This window comes from Anguilla anguilla, chromosome 6, assembly GCF_013347855.1.
Source record: "Anguilla anguilla isolate fAngAng1 chromosome 6, fAngAng1.pri, whole genome shotgun sequence".
NCBI classification, from domain to species: Eukaryota; Metazoa; Chordata; class Actinopteri; order Anguilliformes; family Anguillidae; genus Anguilla; species Anguilla anguilla.
Window position 1 is genome coordinate 60724928 of NC_049206.1, and position 18637 is coordinate 60743564.

General features: G+C 46.1%; 1 protein-coding gene across 1 annotated transcript; it reads left to right on the top strand.

Moving 5' to 3' along the window:
- Positions 1-8126: 8126 nt before the first annotated feature.
- hsp90ab1 (heat shock protein 90, alpha (cytosolic), class B member 1) lies at positions 8127-16691 on the top strand. The gene is made up of 12 exons (XM_035424123.1): positions 8127-8283; positions 9760-9903; positions 10204-10410; positions 11483-11642; positions 11973-12106; positions 12353-12655; positions 12823-12988; positions 13208-13398; positions 13722-13869; positions 14202-14470; positions 15426-15759; positions 16146-16691. Exons 2-12 carry the CDS (start codon positions 9760-9762, stop codon positions 16256-16258), a joined length of 2169 nt encoding a protein of 722 aa, XP_035280014.1. The 5' UTR covers positions 8127-8283; the 3' UTR covers positions 16259-16691.
- The last annotated feature ends 1946 nt before the right edge of the window (positions 16692-18637 follow it).

Consider the following 18637-nt stretch of genomic DNA (forward strand, 5'->3'; position numbering starts at 1 on the left):
CTGAGTGTTTAGTGTTGTGCTGAGTGCTTAGGTCTGTACTGAGTGTTTAGTGTTGTGCTGAGTGCTTAGGTCTGTACTGAGTGTTTAGTGTTGTACTAAGTGCTTAGGTCTGTACTGAGTGTTTAGTGTTGTACTGAGTGCTTAGGTCTGTATTGAGTGTTTAGTGTTGAACTGGGTGCTTAGGTCTGTACTGAGTGTTTAGTGTTGACCTGAGTGCTTAGGTCTGTACTGAGTGTTTAGTGTTGACCTGAGTGTGGTGTAAACAGAACAGTAGAGAAGCTAACTCTGTGCCTGAGCTCTGGGCTCTGCAGAGTCAGGTTGGGTGAAAATGAAAGTCAGATGGGTTACGAGACTGTCAGGGCTTGATTTAAATCTCATCTGCCCCACATCCCTCTGCAAAGGCTGGGAATCCTGCGCTGTTCACTCACAGTGAAACACAGCCTGCTTCTACACAGAGAAACACAGCCTGCTTTCAAACAGAGAAACACAGCCTGCTTCTACACAGAGAAACAGAGCCTGCTTTCAAACAGAGAAACACAGCTTGCTTCTACACAGAGAAACACAGCCTGCTTCTACACAGAGAAACACAGCCTGCTTTCAAACAGAGAAACACAGCCTGCTTCTACACAGAGAAACAGAGCCTGCTTTCAAACAGAGAAACACAGCTTGCTTCTACACAGAGAAACACAGCCTGCTTCTACACAGAGAAACACAGCCTGCTTCTACACAGAGAAACACAGCCTGCTTTCAAACAGAGAAACACAGCCTGCTTCTACACAGAGAAACACAGCCTGCTTATACACAGTGAAACACAGCCTGTGTCTACACAGTGAAACACAGCCTACTTCTACACAGAGAAACACAGCCTGCTTCTACACAGAGAAACACAGCCTGCTTTCAAACAGAGAAACACAGCCTGCTTTCAAACAGAGAAACACAGCCTGCTTCTACACAGAGAAACACAGCCTGCTTCTACACAGAGAAACACAGCCTGCTTCTACACAGAGAAACACAGCCTGCTTTCAAACAGAGAAACACAGCCTGCTTCTACACAGTGAAACACAGCCTGTGTCTACACAGTGAAACACAGCCTGCTTCTACACAGAGAAACACAGCCTGCTTTTAAAATCCAGGAACAACGCTTGCATCATCACCAGCAGCTTTCCTCTCCGACTGAGGAAAGGGGAAACTGGATTACATGTTTGGAATGAAGCTGGACCCAGAGACTGTGAGGATCAGAGGAGGCTCCTGGGTAATACATTCAGACAAGCCCATTAGCCAGAGCCAGATCACTCAGCTGGGCTGTGCAAGAGCCGTCTGTTAACCATCATGCATCGTTTTGCTATGCTTTAAAAAAAAAAAACCAATATAACAATATCACAACGATAAATATAAAACACAGATAACTTTAGCCTTTTCAGGTAAGTATCTTATCTGCATATGTTATTTATGAACTCACATTTATTTGTAAGTCATTAATGCTTGAACAGTCTTAATTATTATCATTATGACTTGCATGTTTGTTTTGTTTTTGCATGTCATGTGGTGGACCCTAAAGAAAAGGCTAAAGTGAATGAGAGTCACATGACTGTCAGTGTGCATGTGATTAAACGTCTGGAGGACACTTCCCTGTTGCAGTATCTTTAGTGCTACATCAGCCCTCAGACTCAAAGTGAGCTCAGAGTCCGTATTCAGAAAGCATAACAGTGGTACATGAGCCCTCAAACTCAAAGTGAGATCAGATTCTGTATTCATAAAGCATAGCAGACCTGCTTTTTTCCCCAATTTTCTTTTTTTGTTTGCGTTGTAAACTGTCTTTGTGACAGTATCTCTGTAAAATGCCTATAAAATAAAAATAGAAAATTGAATCTGGAATCAATGTTGTCTTCTAGTTTATAATGGATATGCTTGGGAAATCCATCCATTCATTATCTAGCCCACTTATTCCTGGCCAGGGTCACGGGGGGGCTGGAAAGTATCCCAGCATGCATTGGGCGAGAGGCAGGAACACAGCCTGGACAGGCTGCCAATCCATCACAGGTCTGCTTAGAACACGGACAGGGGAAATTCATCCAGTACAGCTGCATGTTTACACAGTCTACACACGCAGTCTACACACGGCTTCTTTGGGCTTCGGTCAAAAGCACGTCTCAGCGCTGCATTTCTCTTTACAGTATCGTTTCATCACAGCGCTGCGACAACACGCTTTCAGCTGCGTGTGTGTGTGTGTGTGTGTGTGTGTGTGTATGTGTGTGTGCAGCAAGGGCATGATCTATGAGCTCCGTGTATCAATAACAGGAAGCGCTTTCTGCTTCACAAGCATGTCCCACAATGCACTGCACAGATAACCTGATCTTTCCACCATCAGCAGGGCAGCTGACATTTATTCACACGTCCCGGTAAATCTGTGAATGGAGGTAAATGCTGCACTATTTTGTGACGTGAAAATGTAATGCAATAACAAAATCACTAATAAGTGACTGTCCCAGATGGAAATAGGAGAACGCTGGCAATGACCCTGGAGACCTCCTGACCTATGACCTATGACCTCTGACATAATTACTCATCACAAGACCAGAAGTCAGACTCCAAGAGAGACACTGTGCCTTTGACAAAGCCTGAATGTGAAAATCACATTTCATGAAAAACGTAAAGAACATCGGCCTGTGATCCATCCACGTTTGTTCTTAACTTACGTGTAAATTCAGTTTTCTTCAAATTTTCTTCACAAACTTGGTTTAGAAAATTTGTTTTACCAATTACTGAACTTTTAAAACTGTGTTTGCCAATAATTAAATTGTTAGTCAACGTTATAAAGAAATCTGAATAAAAATGTGAATAATTGCATGAAAAGTGAGATTGCGAGAAGACGTTTGTGAACGCGCGCACACACATTCCCCTTCTGACCGGTTCAGTAAAAATAAGCCTGTCCCCAGTGCGAGAGCCATTTCACCGGGCGATCTCGCAGAAACGCAGCGGCTGCAGGACGCCCCCTCCACCTCTCCTGTCCTCGTTATGACGGGGTGACTGATCTATGGACCCGCCCGTCGAGTCGGATCGCACCGCCGCGCAGGAACCAATTTCGTACTTTATAGCCCCTCTGGAGCGGCGCCGTTCTGCGCGCTGCCAAACGATAACTCTCCGAGCCGCGCGCCTCTCTCCTCCGCGCGGAGTGCTTAGTCATCCCCCCATACGCTCGTCTTCGCATGCGTTCCACGTCTCCGCAGACCCCGGGTCACGTCCAGACCATGTGACTCAGAGGGACAGGCCTCCGACGGGACTGGAGGACAGAGAGCGCGGCACGGCAAGGTAACAAACGCTTCGTTTTGAAAATAAAATGCTTTGAAACAGGTGCGCCCGACAGGTGGGACCAGCTGCATTCCGGAAGCTCAGGTGCCTAGGCTGGCTCATGTCATATGTAAGTACTCTGCTGTAGTTTTATAAATCAGTCTGAGGAGTTCATGACTTCACCAACATTTTGGATCAAATAAGCGATTGGTCTAATTGAAAATGTGGGAGCACAATTTGGCATTAAATCTTAAAGCCAGTATTGTTCAGTCCCAACATGGTCGCTAAAATACACAAACCTGGTCAAAAAATTGTTAGGCACACGGGTCAATAATTAAATCGGCCTTGTTTTAGACTCATTAGTACACTTTCATTAGTACAGCAAACTGTTACTAAACTGCTGTTTCTCTCTCCTTCACTTAGTACACACCCATCTTGACAGGTGCATACGTACATGAGAGAGAGAGAGAGAGAGAGAGAGACATAGAGAGTGACAGAGAGAGAGAGAGACAGACAGAGAGAGAAAGAGAGAGAGATTGAGGGAGAGAGAGAGAGAGAGACATAGAGAGTGACAGAGAGAGAGAGAGACATAGAGAGTGACAGAGAGAGAGAGAGACATAGAGAGTGACAGAGAGAGAGAGAGAGACAGAGAGAGAGGAAGAGAGAGAGAGTGAGAGAGACCAGGCACAGGATTGGCCACACACACACAACAGCCACACACTGAACACCGCCCAGCCACAGAAGAGCATTAACAGAGCGGTCACCCGAGACCAGGCTCCCATTTTCAGGCAAGCTGGTCCCAGGACCGTCAGACACACCATTCTCCATGTGGGCTCTCAGAAGTCCTGCTAAGCAGGGGGCTGCTGCCTGCAGGAGCGCCATCTGGTGGCCGAGTCCTGCAGCAGCACCCAGACAGCGCAAGGCCAATCGCTGCGCAGCCAATCACACACTGGGACTGACCCACTTAAAAATCGCATGCTCAGGAATTCTGATGCCCCAGGCTATTTTCAACAGCAGACTGGACCAAAGCCCCATTTTTAAAAAATAAAAATAAATTAATAAATAAATTACGGCAGTAATTTTTGTCAGTGTTATGAAAAGTAACAGAACCAGCTCGTTACTACCCACAATGCAGTGCACCATGTACACAGGGGGATAGCAGGGGGGCAGACTGGTATCCCAAACCCATCATGCACATCAGCAGGGCTGCATACTAACCCTGGTGTCCCGCCTGATTTCGTTTTTTTCCCCCCTGTGCCCCTGTGCCCTGTGGGATAAAGCTTAAAGCAGCCTGACCAGGACAGGAACTGAAACTATTCAGCAGGAAACCGGCAGGGCCAACACAGCAGCTAAAAGCCGCTACTGAATCATTAAACTAGTTTCATTTCGGGGGGGACTGGAGTGGTGGCACTTTTACGAAGTGGCCAGACTCAAAATGCTTTTTTCCAAGGGCTCTAAACGGAAAGTTCTGATAAATGTATTTTAACGGGTAAACATCATACTCATTAGCTGGACAGCAATAAACTACAATAAGAACAGAAGTCTGCAGTTAGATGTGGAAAAAGCCTATATCTTTAAAACATGAGAAAGCCCATGACTGCATCTTTTTGTGCCCCATAAAACAAGATCTGTAACACCAAGGCCCAGAAGTAAAACATAGCCTAAATTCTAACACAACCCTGCCATCTAGTGGCAAACCTCTGTATGAACAGATCTTCACTCAGAACATAAAACCCAACTGCACTGCAAATGTATTTTTTCCCCCATTGTACTGAATATGAACAAATAATGAGATGTCAGCTTGGGACACTGTTATTATGTAGAATAAAACACAAAATAAAATAGAAAATAAAACAGAAAATAATTGAATCCTTTATGGATCCCCAGAGGGATATTCACCCTACCCTTAGCAGCAGACAGAAAATATTTAATACAAGCAGTTAATATTCACATAAATTACAAATAACACACTGAGCACCTCAGGTGCCATATTTCATTGGTTAATCATAAATCTCAGCAAAACTATTTCGCATATAAATCATTATGGCTTTAGGGTATAAGTTGGCCAATAAAAGAAACTCATGAGAATGAGAAACTCATTCTCATTCTTACTTTCGCTCTCATTCTCACTCTCATTCATTTGCCCTAAGATAACCACCCAGACACATTACACTTCCTATTGGCTGAAACATAGACTGTCTACCAGAGGTAAGATGTCAACAGTTCTCCTCACCCCATCCCTCGACAGACAGACTACTCGACAGACAGACAGACAGACAAGCCATCCGACCCACAGCTCCAAGGTGGCAAGCTGTGTGCCCCACGGTACTGCACTGACCTCATGAGTGAGACTCTCAGACAGGACCAACATCACACTTTTCTATTTACACAGAGAGCAGACAGTCCACCCTCGTGTATGTTTTCGCTTCACAGACAGGGTTACCGATGGATCACAACAGGGAATCGAACGCTCGGCCACTCGCGAGGGCTGGATTTGTATATGGGGGTGCGATTCAGCTGTCCTATGGACTGTCCCACACGGTCTCCCATTTCAATAAAAGTGACTGTGCTGGCTTTCCAGCATTGCAATACCTTTTACTGATATTTATTATTAATATATTCCTTTTCCACACATGGTTGAACAGGAGATTTTAAAACAGGCAAATTTATTTCTGGTTCTGTGGGTCTAGCAAAAGTGCACCAGGTACGTCTCAAAACTGGAGTTCATTTCAATATGCAAAACATGTTCATACAGTTAATCTTGAACGACAGGTTCATTCGAAACAATCCCTTTCCCACAACTGCTAAGCTACAAATCGTCGCGTTCTGCTCTTCCGGGTTCGGATATCTATCCTATACGGAAACAGCGCGACCGGGCGTCGTGCGCACGGCCTGAACGGAGGCACGTACTGATAGCTGGCCGCATGCCACCACATTGTTATGCGTCAAAATAAAAAACATTTAAAAAAATTTTTCCCAGTGATACACAGTAAATGTTAAGCAACACAATAGACTAAATAGCCATATTCTTTTTAAGTCGTCGTCCTGAGTTTTACTATTCATCAGATAGTCTAGCTGGGCTATAGCTAGATTATGCTCTCTAGAATAATTAGCTAATATCGCACATTCTTGACCTTAGGCTACAATCAACGTTTATAAATTAGACCACCTAACTACCCAGTGTGGTTTTACAAACTTCCCGCAAATATCGTTGTTGTATTTAACTTCACATCTGCGTTACAATGCATTAATAGCACTTCTGTTACGCTGATAACCCGTTTTAAGGTCCGTGTAGCTAGGTTGCATTGTTAGCCATGCTAAGCTAATGGTGCGTCCTTTGTCCTGCTGCAGCTTCACTGCATCCAAGGCAACAGCTTGGTGTTGCCGCGAAAAAGCCCGCATTTGACAGGCATGTGACGTCACCAACCAGGCGGGTTTAAGATGGAAAGAACTGGAACAAACCAAAGTGCAACCCCGCTCTGGCTGTGTGAATATCCTTCCGTGGCACAACAGAGCATTGTATTTGACGTCATTATTAGCGATTAACGTGTAGAAAATTCACATATTAATATAACGAACGATGGAATGTGAAGGTTTATCTTTCCAGAATAAGTAAACTAAAAATCAAGTGAGCACTGGCAGGTTATTTGATAGGAATAGCATAAACATGAAAAAATAGTCCGCCTCCATTTACCCCGAAATTACCCCCGAAGTATTTTCTACAGATCGTTAGATCAGTTATATAGTTTACCCTTTCTGAATATCCAAGACATCCCCATCTTTTTAATCGAACGTGTAGCAATATAATGTAACAACACATATCAGTTGTGTTATAATACTGCTTGTATTGTTGTCTGTATATTACTTGCTTCCTTCGTAGCTTGAATAGGCAAACTATTTATTGTCATTCAAAAAAAAAAAAGTTTAATGAAACTGAATTTGCCAGTTGGATTGTCACTTTTGACAGGAAAATATGGCATATTTGGTGTATATTAAGGGAATACTGTGTTGTCTGCTCCTTGGCACCTTCCTTCGTTATTGTGGCTTGATTTACCTGGCCATTCGGGGCCTTCGAAATTAAGCTCGTTAACACGAGCTAAGGTTGGGTAGCTTTGCAGAAAAACATGTATGTACGCATATTAATGTAAGGGCTGGGCATCTCAAATATAGTGATATTTTCCTGTTCAAACAGTAGGCAACCACCCAGTACAACAGGATAAAATATTGGGGGACGCTTCTTTATGGGTGAAAAACGAGTTGTGGTATCGCTGCCAAGACCATCATTCTCACATTTCTGAGGAATAAAAGTAACAATAGCAATGCTACTTTTATGTGGGGGTCACACCTTCCCCATAAGAATCGCTGAAAAGCAATGACATTTGATATGTATTCCTTTAAAAAATAATACAAATAAGCAGTGACTCCAACATCTATCCAAGGATAGACTGGTAATCAGGTGTTATCGAATATTTAAAATAATCAAACATTTTCTGTTATTATCAAGAACCATTTAAATATAGAATTGAGTTGACAAACAGATCATGCACCAAAACGTGCCCAATACTAGTTGACATTCAGAATATTTCTCTGTTTCTCAGGGAATTAACATGTTTGGCCAATTAGCTGCCTAACTGATTAAAACCCTAGTTTTGTTGGATCCTATAAGCCAATGAATACACCAGATCATTAAACTACCCGAGTTTTCCGTCTGAATTTCTGTCTTCAGATAAACACACAGGTTGGTGCATTGGTGGATACCCAACATTCAGATGAAAAGTCAGCCAGTTTTAGCTTCCCCGTTGAGATACATTGAAGACCACTGCATTGCAAGCGTCCCAGTCCGCGGATGGATATGTTCGTATTTACACAGAGGGTATAAAGATATCGGTCTTTTCAACGCAAATCCCTTTCAATTTCCTAGCGTCAGGGTGCAGAAGGATTCGGACAAATTGGTCGCATTTTATTCAAGAAAAATAAGCTGAACGAAACTGAAAGGTAATAAGACTTTTGCTATTGTTGTTGGGGGAAAAAACTGATGAATTAGTACGTAATGTTGTGTCGACGAAATGAGTGTAAAATGAACTAGTGCGCTTTAGAGGCTGAGACCGGCATCACTGCAAAACATCAGGTGCGAGGTTCGCCACGATGGGCTGTTAACGCCTTTGTAAAGTGTCACATCTAACGAGTCGGCTGTTGATTTAGTAATGCGTTTGTTTTGCTCAATTGTCAAGTTCGTACGTTAGTCTAAATACTATTGATGATTGAGTATCATTGAAGTAACTAAAACGCCACCCATCTAGCTAATTGGCTAGCTTGCTACATCGAGGAACTTATGGTGGGCCACTGTGATTATTGAATTGGCATTAGGGGGATGAAAGTAATTGGCGAAGGTGTTTCTCGGGATTAATTTAGGACCCTAATGTTTCGACCGGTTGTCTGTCCCCCAATATCTGGTGTAAAATTCACCCGACTTTGGGTAGGCCTAGCACCTGGCCTAATTTGCCGTTGGTTGCCAGACGTGTCTGTATGAATCTTGAGCGAGCCTAGGCGTAGTTTAATTTAGTAAATTTGAAGCCAATTTCAAAATATTTCGAATTGTTCGAATCATTTTGACAGGCCTAATGATTCGGCTGAAACTTGAATTTGCTCTAAGCTTGCTCGGAGATTAGATGGCCATTCTCGATGAAACACTAGCTACTGCCAATTTTTTTAAGCCACCGGAACGGCTAAGATTTGCCGTTATGGTAAAGCAAAAATTGGTTCAGTCGTGACTTGTGTTAAACCATCGGTTTTGTTTTCGCGTTCATTTTGTTACCCACGTGCTTGTGCCCTCTGTCTACATTGAACGTCGCCATGTTGCGCAGTTCGCCTGCAGGTTGCGTAACATCCGGTGATGCGAAGCACGCGAGGAAGCTGGCTGAATGATTGTGCAGAAAATCCTGCTCTGAAATGGAGCGCCCTTTCCTGTTCAGGCACTTCGACGTGAACGATCAGATTTATACCGCACATTATCCGCCATTTAAAAAAAAAAAAAAAAAAAAAAAATATATATATATATATACTCGTATTAATCTGCACCACAGTTGGAAATGTTCCTACATTCGAATTATCAGTGGTTTGACTAGAGGTCAGATATGGATAAGTCGCTATGGACAAAAGCTGCTGTTTCATAATTTCTCACTTATTACAGAAGTGCGTTGGGAGGGTATTTCAGAACCCAAAACAACTTGACACTTATTTATACAGTTGAAATAAAACTATCGACACAGGATGATGTGATTAATTTTTTTACAAAACTGTCAGACTTGCTCTTATGTACTAACCAGTCCTGGACATTGTTTCCCAAATAGGGCGGAGCCTTGAAGGTTCTGTGTTCCTATGAGGCCTATCCCTTCAGTCCCTTCTCAAGTCTGAGATTGGCGCGCTGCCACTCCTGATTCTGAGTGACAGTTTTTTTTCCTTTTCTTGCAGATGCCTGAAGAAATGCGCCAAGAAGAGGAGACTGAGACCTTCGCCTTCCAGGCGGAGATCGCTCAGTTGATGTCCCTGATCATCAACACCTTCTACTCTAACAAGGAGATCTTCCTCAGGGAGCTCATCTCCAATGCATCTGATGTAAGCACCTGCCGCCTAAAACCCCAGCCAATCAGCAGTCCTTTATCCCAGATCACACCAAATCGGAAAACCATGCTTTAGTGTGCCAGTTTTGTCCCAGTTTGATGCATTGAATAATGTTCAGACTTGCCTTGTGTGTTTCTCAACTGTCAAATTGAATTTGTTGACTTGCTGAATTTTCTGTGTTTAAAATGAGAATCTGACAACATCCCATAGTTTTTGCATTTTGAGCTTCTTTCCTCCTTCACACCATTGCCTGTATTCTGAATGGTGAAATGAGCGTTTTTGTCGACCCTGCAGGCTCTGGACAAAATTCGCTATGAAAGTTTGACAGACCCCACCAAGCTGGACAACGGGAAGGAGCTGAAGATCGAAATCATCCCCAACGTGCAGGAGCGCACGCTCACGCTCATCGACACCGGGATCGGAATGACCAAAGCCGACCTCATCAACAACCTGGGAACCATCGCCAAGTCCGGCACTAAGGCTTTCATGGAGGCCCTGCAGGTGGGTCTCAAATTCCAGCAGAAAACATGCACACGTTGTAAACAATTTGCTGTTTGATTACTTTCTCATCGTCAATTCCATATAGGCTAATCGCAAAATGACAAGAATAGAACGAAAACTCGGACTTGCGTGAAAATTTAAATTAGTAGTGGTACACAGCCACCGTTTGTTTTCCTTCGAAGTTACTGCTAGCCGAGCAGCGAAGTGTGCCCTCCAGATACGAACCATGCACCATAAATTAGTCCATAGTCTTCCTGGTCTTTTTGTGGAATTGAAGAATGGCAGAGTAAAATTACGGCAGTCTGAAAAAGCTAAAGGTAAGATTACTAGAATTAACCTGTTATTTTACCCTGACAAAGTGCGGAAGGTGATTTCCAGTTTGCTTTTACTGTATCACCAATGTGAATTACGCAACCCTAACCCTAACTACCGCATACCTTACATAACTGTATCAAACGTTTTGAGTCAATTACAACGGGCTAAGAGAATCCGGAAGAAAATATTCAGCAACCGAATTAATCCGTTTGAATGTTTTGGTACGTAATATGCTGTCCCAGCACGAATGCTTAGCATTTTATAAAACGAATACTAAAGCAAGAAAAGAACAGAAGAGCACACGTTATAATTCCAAGACGTTGGCAGGCTATAACCAAAAGTAGGCTACTGCGCCGCATAACATACAAGTTTGATTTGAAGTTATTATGAAAATAAATTGGTTTGCGCCTGCATATTTTCAAACATGGCGCCTGAAAATAGACACAAAAAAATCCCGCGAGTACTCGACCAATCAGAAATGTTCAGCGCTGCAAGCTCCACCCAAAAGGTTCCTGTACTTTCGGAAAGTACTACCCCCCGAGCAGGAACCTTTTGGGGGGTAAAACAAAGCCCCCAGAACTAAATTTAGACCCTAGTTCCTGAGGTGGAAACGCACTGAGTTCCTCAAAAGGTTCCTAGTTCCGGGGTATATTTCCTGCGGTGGAAACGCGGCTTAAGAAGGGCGCCTCATAGTTTTGGGATATTTGGCATGTTTGTGTGCAGATTAACATTCTGTCCCCCTCCCCTGTGTCCCTAGGCTGGTGCTGACATCTCCATGATTGGTCAGTTCGGTGTGGGGTTCTACTCCGCCTACCTGGTGGCTGAGAGGGTGGTGGTCATCACCAAGCACAACGACGACGAGCAGTACGCCTGGGAGTCCTCCGCTGGAGGATCCTTCACCGTCAAACTAGACAATGGTACCTTGCAGCTTTCCTGTAAAACCACACAGGCTAGTTTATGGACTGGACTAGGGATAGGACAGTTTGTTCAAGTAAACAAACATTTTCCAACAGATTCTTGAATGTTTAGGGAGTAAATTTGTATTCTGAAGTTTTTTTTTTTTTTTTTTTTTTTTTCCCCTCACCCTACATCTTTCCAAAATGGCTGCCTAAATGATGCCTGGCGTGTGTAGCTTCTGTCTGTTCAGATTAAATTAAGCTCAAGGCCCCCCATTCCCTACACACTTTCTCTTTGACTTGTGTGATGTGATCGGAGGTGTAAATTTATTTTTGTGATTCTGTTTTCAGGGGAGCCCATGGGGAGAGGAACCAAAGTGATTCTGCACCTGAAGGAGGACCAGACCGAGTATGTGGAGGAGAAGAGGGTGAAGGAGGTGGTGAAGAAGCACTCTCAGTTCATTGGGTATCCCATCACCCTGTTTGTGAGTGTCACATTTACCCCGCTACCCTGTGTGTGCAGAGCAGTCTGATATGGGGCCGTGTTACTGTGATCAGTAAGGATTTATAAAACAATGACCTGGCAAGCTGTTCCATGTATTGGATGGGAGGAGATGCTTCCTGATTGTAACTTAATGTGGGCTGATTCTGACCTCTGATGGCTGCTGTTGTGGACTGAACTTGACCCGAGTGGTGTAGATGGGTGAACACCTCCCGTTTCGCATCCTCAGGTTGAGAAGGAGCGCGACAAGGAGATCAGCGACGACGAGGCGGAGGAGGAGAAGGCCGAGGAGAAGGAGAAAGAGGAGGATGCCGAGGACAAGCCCAAGATCGAGGACGTGGGCTCCGACGACGAGGAGGAGTCCAAGGACAAGAAGAAGAAGAAGAAGATCAAGGAGAAGTACATCGACCAGGAGGAGCTGAACAAGACCAAGCCCATCTGGACTCGGAACCCCGATGACATCACCACTGAGGAGTACGGAGAGTTCTACAAGAGCCTGACCAACGACTGGGAGGACCACCTGGCTGTCAAGGTGAGGCTTACATCTGGATCTGACCTGCAAGACCCCATTTCCATTCAAACCAGAATACTGTGCTCTACATAATGCTGTAGTTTAGTGCAAATGGAGGGTCCAGTGGTTTGTGTGTCTTCAGTGCCTGCCTCAGTGGTGCGACCTTTGACCTTTACCTTGTCCTGCAGCACTTCTCTGTGGAGGGTCAGCTGGAGTTCCGGGCCCTTCTCTTCATCCCCCGCCGTGCGCCCTTTGACCTCTTTGAGAACAAGAAGAAGAAGAACAACATCAAGCTGTACGTGAGGAGGGTGTTCATCATGGACAGCTGCGAGGAGCTCATCCCAGAGTACCTGAGTAAGAATCTCGTACCTGTATACCACGTGTGTCTTGATTGGGGTTGAAAAGCCCATGCTCTAGAGCAGTAGTGTCCTTTGTCCAGTATTAACGTCTTTGGCGAACTGAAGAAAATCTGTGAGGATCTGCTGAGGCGTGTAGGCCGTCCAGGTGGGTTAATCTATCCCCCCCCCCCCCCCCCCCCCCCCCCCCCCCCCCCCCCCCCCCCCCTTGTCGCAGACTTCATCCGGGGCGTGGTGGACTCAGAAGACCTGCCACTCAACATCTCCAGGGAGATGCTGCAGCAGAGCAAGATCCTGAAGGTCATCCGCAAGAACATCGTCAAGAAATGCCTGGAGCTGTTCGCCGAGCTGGCAGAGGACAAGGACAACTACAAGAAGTTCTACGACGCCTTCTCCAAGAATCTGAAGGTATAACGTGTGTTTGGGAGGGTGGGGTGGGGGGTATGTATGGGGGAGGGTGTGTGTGTGTGTGTGTGTGTGTGTATAGTAGTTTTGTGCTGAAGAGCTGTCAGTCCTGTCACCTGCATGTGTGGCAGCAGGCTCCTGTCTGTCAGAACCTGCTGAAGACTCGAGGCTGAGAGGTGTAGGATTTGACAGGCTCGGGTGGAAAAAATGCCCAAAACGTCCCTACTCTCTCAGACAGTGTGGCCCCAGCCTTTCGCAGGCTAAGTGTTAAAAATGAAATCCCCACCCTGCGAGTCTCTGACCCGTGTGAACGCTCGTGCACACAGCTGGGGATCCACGAGGACTCCCAGAACCGCAAGAAGCTGTCTGAGCTCCTGCGCTACCACAGCTCGCAGTCCGGGGACGAGATGACCTCCCTCACAGAGTACCTGAGCCGCATGAAGGACAACCAGAAATCCATCTACTACATCACAGGTACGCCCCCCCCTCCCGCCCCATCTACCACAGGTAACTAGAAATCAATGTACTACATCACAGGTACACCCCCCACCCCCCCCCCCCCCCCCCCCCTTCGTTCTGCCCCATCTACTGCAGGAGCCTTGCTTTTGAATAGGTCAGAATGGTTGAAGTGAGGCACGTTTACTGCTTAAATGCTAAGTGGCTACAAAAACTAGTAGACCCTGTGGTTCTTCAGGACCCACATTATGAATATGACCTCGCCCTCTTCCCTTCCCAAAATGTCCTAATGCAACCTGTGGCCCGTAAACCCCTGTCAACTCGCCTGCCCGGTCTGTGTGTTCCGCCAGGTGAGAGCAAAGACCAGGTGGCGAACTCTGCGTTCGTGGAGCGGGTCAGGAAGCGCGGGTTCGAGGTGCTGTACATGACGGAGCCCATCGACGAGTACTGCGTTCAGCAGCTGAAGGAGTTCGAGGGCAAGACCCTGGTCTCGGTCACCAAGGAAGGCCTGGAGCTGCCCGAGGATGAGGAGGAGAAGAAGAAGATGGAGGAAGACAAAGCTCGCTACGAGACCCTCTGCAAACTCATGAAGGAGATCCTTGACAAGAAAGTGGAGAAGGTGCGTCCGTCGGTCTGCCCGTTCCCTCCCTCCTGCCCGTCTCCGGTGGGCAAGGAGGGCAACATCTACATCATACCAACAGCTGTCATTCATCCATCTCACTCATTTACTGCCAACAGCATTTTCGCTACATTTAAGGCCGTGAATCATCATTGACGATCTGTTGCTGTTTGGTCCACATATGGAAGGTTCTAGTTGGGGTTAATCTGCTGTGGACGGCTGCTGGTGTGTACAGCGAACTGGTCGATTGAGCCGGGGTTCATGGAGCTGTAAACCTGTGCACACTGGCCTTCTGAGTCTGGAGAAGGACATGGGAGGGAACAGTCAGCTTTGAGCACCACCCCCGTTGTGTCGGTGTGTTTGTAGCGGAGGTTGGGCAGTATGGGCGAGCTCTGGAGTCATTCTGCTTTCATTCTGGTTGCTCGCAGGCACCCTAGTCGCACCGTAGCAATTTGCCGTTCCCGGTGAGTCCCTGTCCTGCTAGCCAGTTGAAGGCCTTTTTGCTCTTTGTGGCCCTGTGTGAAGGCCTTTGCGATGTTTGTGTGTATCAGCGGTGACCTGTGGAGCTGATGACTGCAGCAGTGAGTGCGGGGGAAACTAGCTCTAGGTGAAATCGAGTGTGAACCCCCAAACATGCTTGCGTGTTTTGAAGGTGGAAATCTAACCAGCATGGTTTTACTGACTGAATTTGTTTCTACTGCATCTGCATTGATTGGATGTGTGCGTGTGTGTAATGCTGAACTGTCTTTAAGTACTTCAACACATTTTACAGAAACATTAATGAATACTGCAGATTACTAACAATTTTACAAGGGAATGCTACTTATTTATTCAGAAATGATTGAACATTTGATTGGTAAACATAATTGGGGGTCATGTCCTCCCTCCCTTAACGTTGTATATCTAGAAGGTTAAAATACTGTAATGTGCTCACCTTTCTCACCTGTGCGCGCAGGTGACGGTGTCCAACCGGCTGGTGTCGTCCCCGTGCTGCATCGTCACCAGCACGTACGGCTGGACGGCCAACATGGAGCGGATCATGAAGGCCCAGGCGCTGCGGGACAACTCCACCATGGGCTACATGATGGCCAAGAAGCACCTGGAGATCAACCCGGACCACCCCATCGTCCAGACGCTGCGGCAGAAGGCCGACGTGGACAAGAACGACAAGGCCGTGAAGGACCTGGTGATCCTGCTGTTCGAGACCGCCCTCCTCTCCTCAGGCTTCTCCCTGGACGACCCACAGACCCACTCCAACCGCATCTACAGAATGATCAAGCTGGGCCTGGGTGAGCACGCGCACACACACCCTAATGCATTCTGGGTAGCTTGTGACACCCTGGCCAAATACTATGAAGTAACCAGAATTGGTGGTCAATTAAATTTGTGACTTAGATGCCCATAATGCCCTATGGAGTTTTTCTGAATTTCAGTATTTCTTGAAACTAACTTGGGGTTGGAGAGTGAACCTACAAGACGGTAGATCTCCAGGAACAGGATTGGGCTGTCCCCGGTTTAGATCCGGTTTCACCTGTGCGTGCCGTGTAGATCTAGTGAAGGAAGTGCTCTTGTGCTGTGCATCCTGGGGCATTTGTGTCGTCCTGCTGCTCACCTGGTTATGGAGTCTAACGGGATTCTGCTGCTGCCCCCCCCCCCCCCCCCCCCCCCCCTCCAGGTATCGACGATGACGACGTCCCCGCAGAGGAGCCGGAAACCGTTGCGGTACCTGAGGAGATCCCGCCCCTGGAGGGAGACGACGACGCCTCCCGCATGGAGGAGGTGGATTAAACTCCGCCCCCTTCGGCCCTACCGTCCCCCTAAACCTCACCTGACCAATACAAGCTTCTCATTTTCCACCCCTCGCCCTCCCCCCCCCACTTTCCCGGGAAGTGCGGTCAATGAATGTCTGTAATGGTCAGTTTTGTAAATTTCAACGATTGTGTGTTAGTGGACCTGTGTTGCCCTCTGTAAAGTAGCCTTGTTCTCAGAGGTAAGATTTATTTTGGGGGGTGGGGGGGGTTCTGTGCAAGAAGAGCGGGGCGGCGTTTGTCGGGATACCGTCCCACAACGGGACTGTCTGGAGAAAGGACTGGTGGCGTCTGATTGGGGGGGAGAGATGTACATTCCTGTTGAACAGTTGGAGGGCAGCATGCTTTTGCATGAGGCCTGGGTGTCTATTCAGTTTTGCATAATAAATAAAATACAAATGCCTTTAAAAGAGCTTTAGTGTTTGTATTTTTGTGTGTGACTGAGTCTTGTTTGCGCGGCTGTTTTAATGCAGCCAAAAGAGTGGCAATCCATCTTTATGGAACTCTAAGGTTTCATTCCCAGGTGTGGCACTGACATGGTGCAAGGCAAATAACCTAAATTGTTGCTGCTGTATAAATGGATTCCATGGAAGAAAAAAATAGATTGGAAAATGTCCATTTTCCTTTCAGTTCAAAGTAACCAGTTGTCCATTTAAATAAGTCTAAATTAAATTCAGGACCACTGTTTTGTCGCCTGTATTGTTAGGCAGACTACTAGTACATTTGACACCTGCTCCACGTGTCTGCAACCACTGTGTTACAGGGACTAGAAACGAGCGTTTCCATTTTCAAGCTACACACTCCACCCTCGCGTACACTGGGTCTAAATCTAATCTAAATAATGGACTATACAGCAAACTTCATACGTTAGAAGTTTTAAATGACCATGAAGTGTCCCGGATACCACGCAATTTCTTGGCCTAATGGTGTTCTTGACAACACAAGAATATGAAGTGCCGGCAGTGACCTGCAGTGACATTCGTCATTGAACCGAAAAATTGGATCAACTGATAAATTGCCGAAATGTGCAGAGTAAGAAACTTAGTGCGTTGAGTGACAAGTAGCAATGTTGAATATACAATTTAAAAAAGTGTTACCTAGTTGGGAATAAAACGACGGCAGCGTCCCGGTCAAGCTGAACGTTTCAAATCGTCATCCGTTAATTTCTCTAGTTCAAATTGTCAGCATGTAATGAACGCGACTCAAAAAAAGAAAAGAAAAAAACGTCAGTTTTTGCTTACCCATCAGCGCGCTCCACTCAGAAAGGCAGCCATCTTGAGCAGTTCGAAGGGCGCGCGCATTCAGGACATGTGGTGGGGGCGGGAAAATAGTCGGATTTACGTCCAATGAGGTCGCTGTAGGTAGGAGAACTAGAATACTTGCATCCAATCAGCTTTACCATTCACATTTTCTTTGTGGCCAGTGTTCCTATGGACACTTGGAGCGCAAGTGTGTCACAGAGCTTCTTGGGCAAAAATACAGGAAATATCACTACTCATCACTAATAATTATAATTTTAATAAATATGTCAGTGGAATCAGAATTAGTAATCTACCATACTTGCTTGATTTTTTTGCTGAGCACTACTCTTCTTAGCATTGCCATTATGTCTTTTGGCTTTTTCTGTTTTAGTGTCTTTATTAAAATGTATTATTGTATTAAAGTTTATTTTTGATATGTTACGTGGCTATAGACCTATGTTACGTGGCTATAGACCATGCCACATGAGCCACGTGTCAAAGTAATTGACATTTCATAAAGTCGAAGGCAATGAGACATTAATAATAATGAAACCTACACATTACCAGCAATGACGTAGATCTGAACTTTGGGGGGAACAAACAGGAAAATTTATTTTGGATTTTTGAGGGGGTGAACACAATACCTCTCTTGATACTATTGTGTGGGGTGGGTGGGGGGGCATTTGACGATTTCCCTAATTTGGCGGGTGGACGTGAATCATGAACCCCCCCATGATCTAGGCCCATGGGGTCTACAGAAGGGCTGAAGTTGTTGCATCATGAGCCTTGCCAGTGCTTGTAAATCACATGACATGTAGTAAAAAGGGAGAGGTGGGGGTGAGGTTAAATTTTCTGCGCAGCGAGCGTTCTGCTATCACACGGTGCTGACTCAGTCCCGGACATCTGGGCCGCGCCACCCGAAAATGATGCAGGGCCCGAGGGCGTCGCTCGGTCCCGCCCCCTCCTCCGCGGCCCACGCTGACTCATTTTGCTCCCGCACCCCCGTAGAGACCAGAATCCCGCCCCCCCGCTCGGCAGCGCACGTGGCCGTGAGGCACAGGAAGTGCACCTTTGCGCCTCAACGGCTGCCGGCGGACAGACCTTCGCCTCGAACTGAA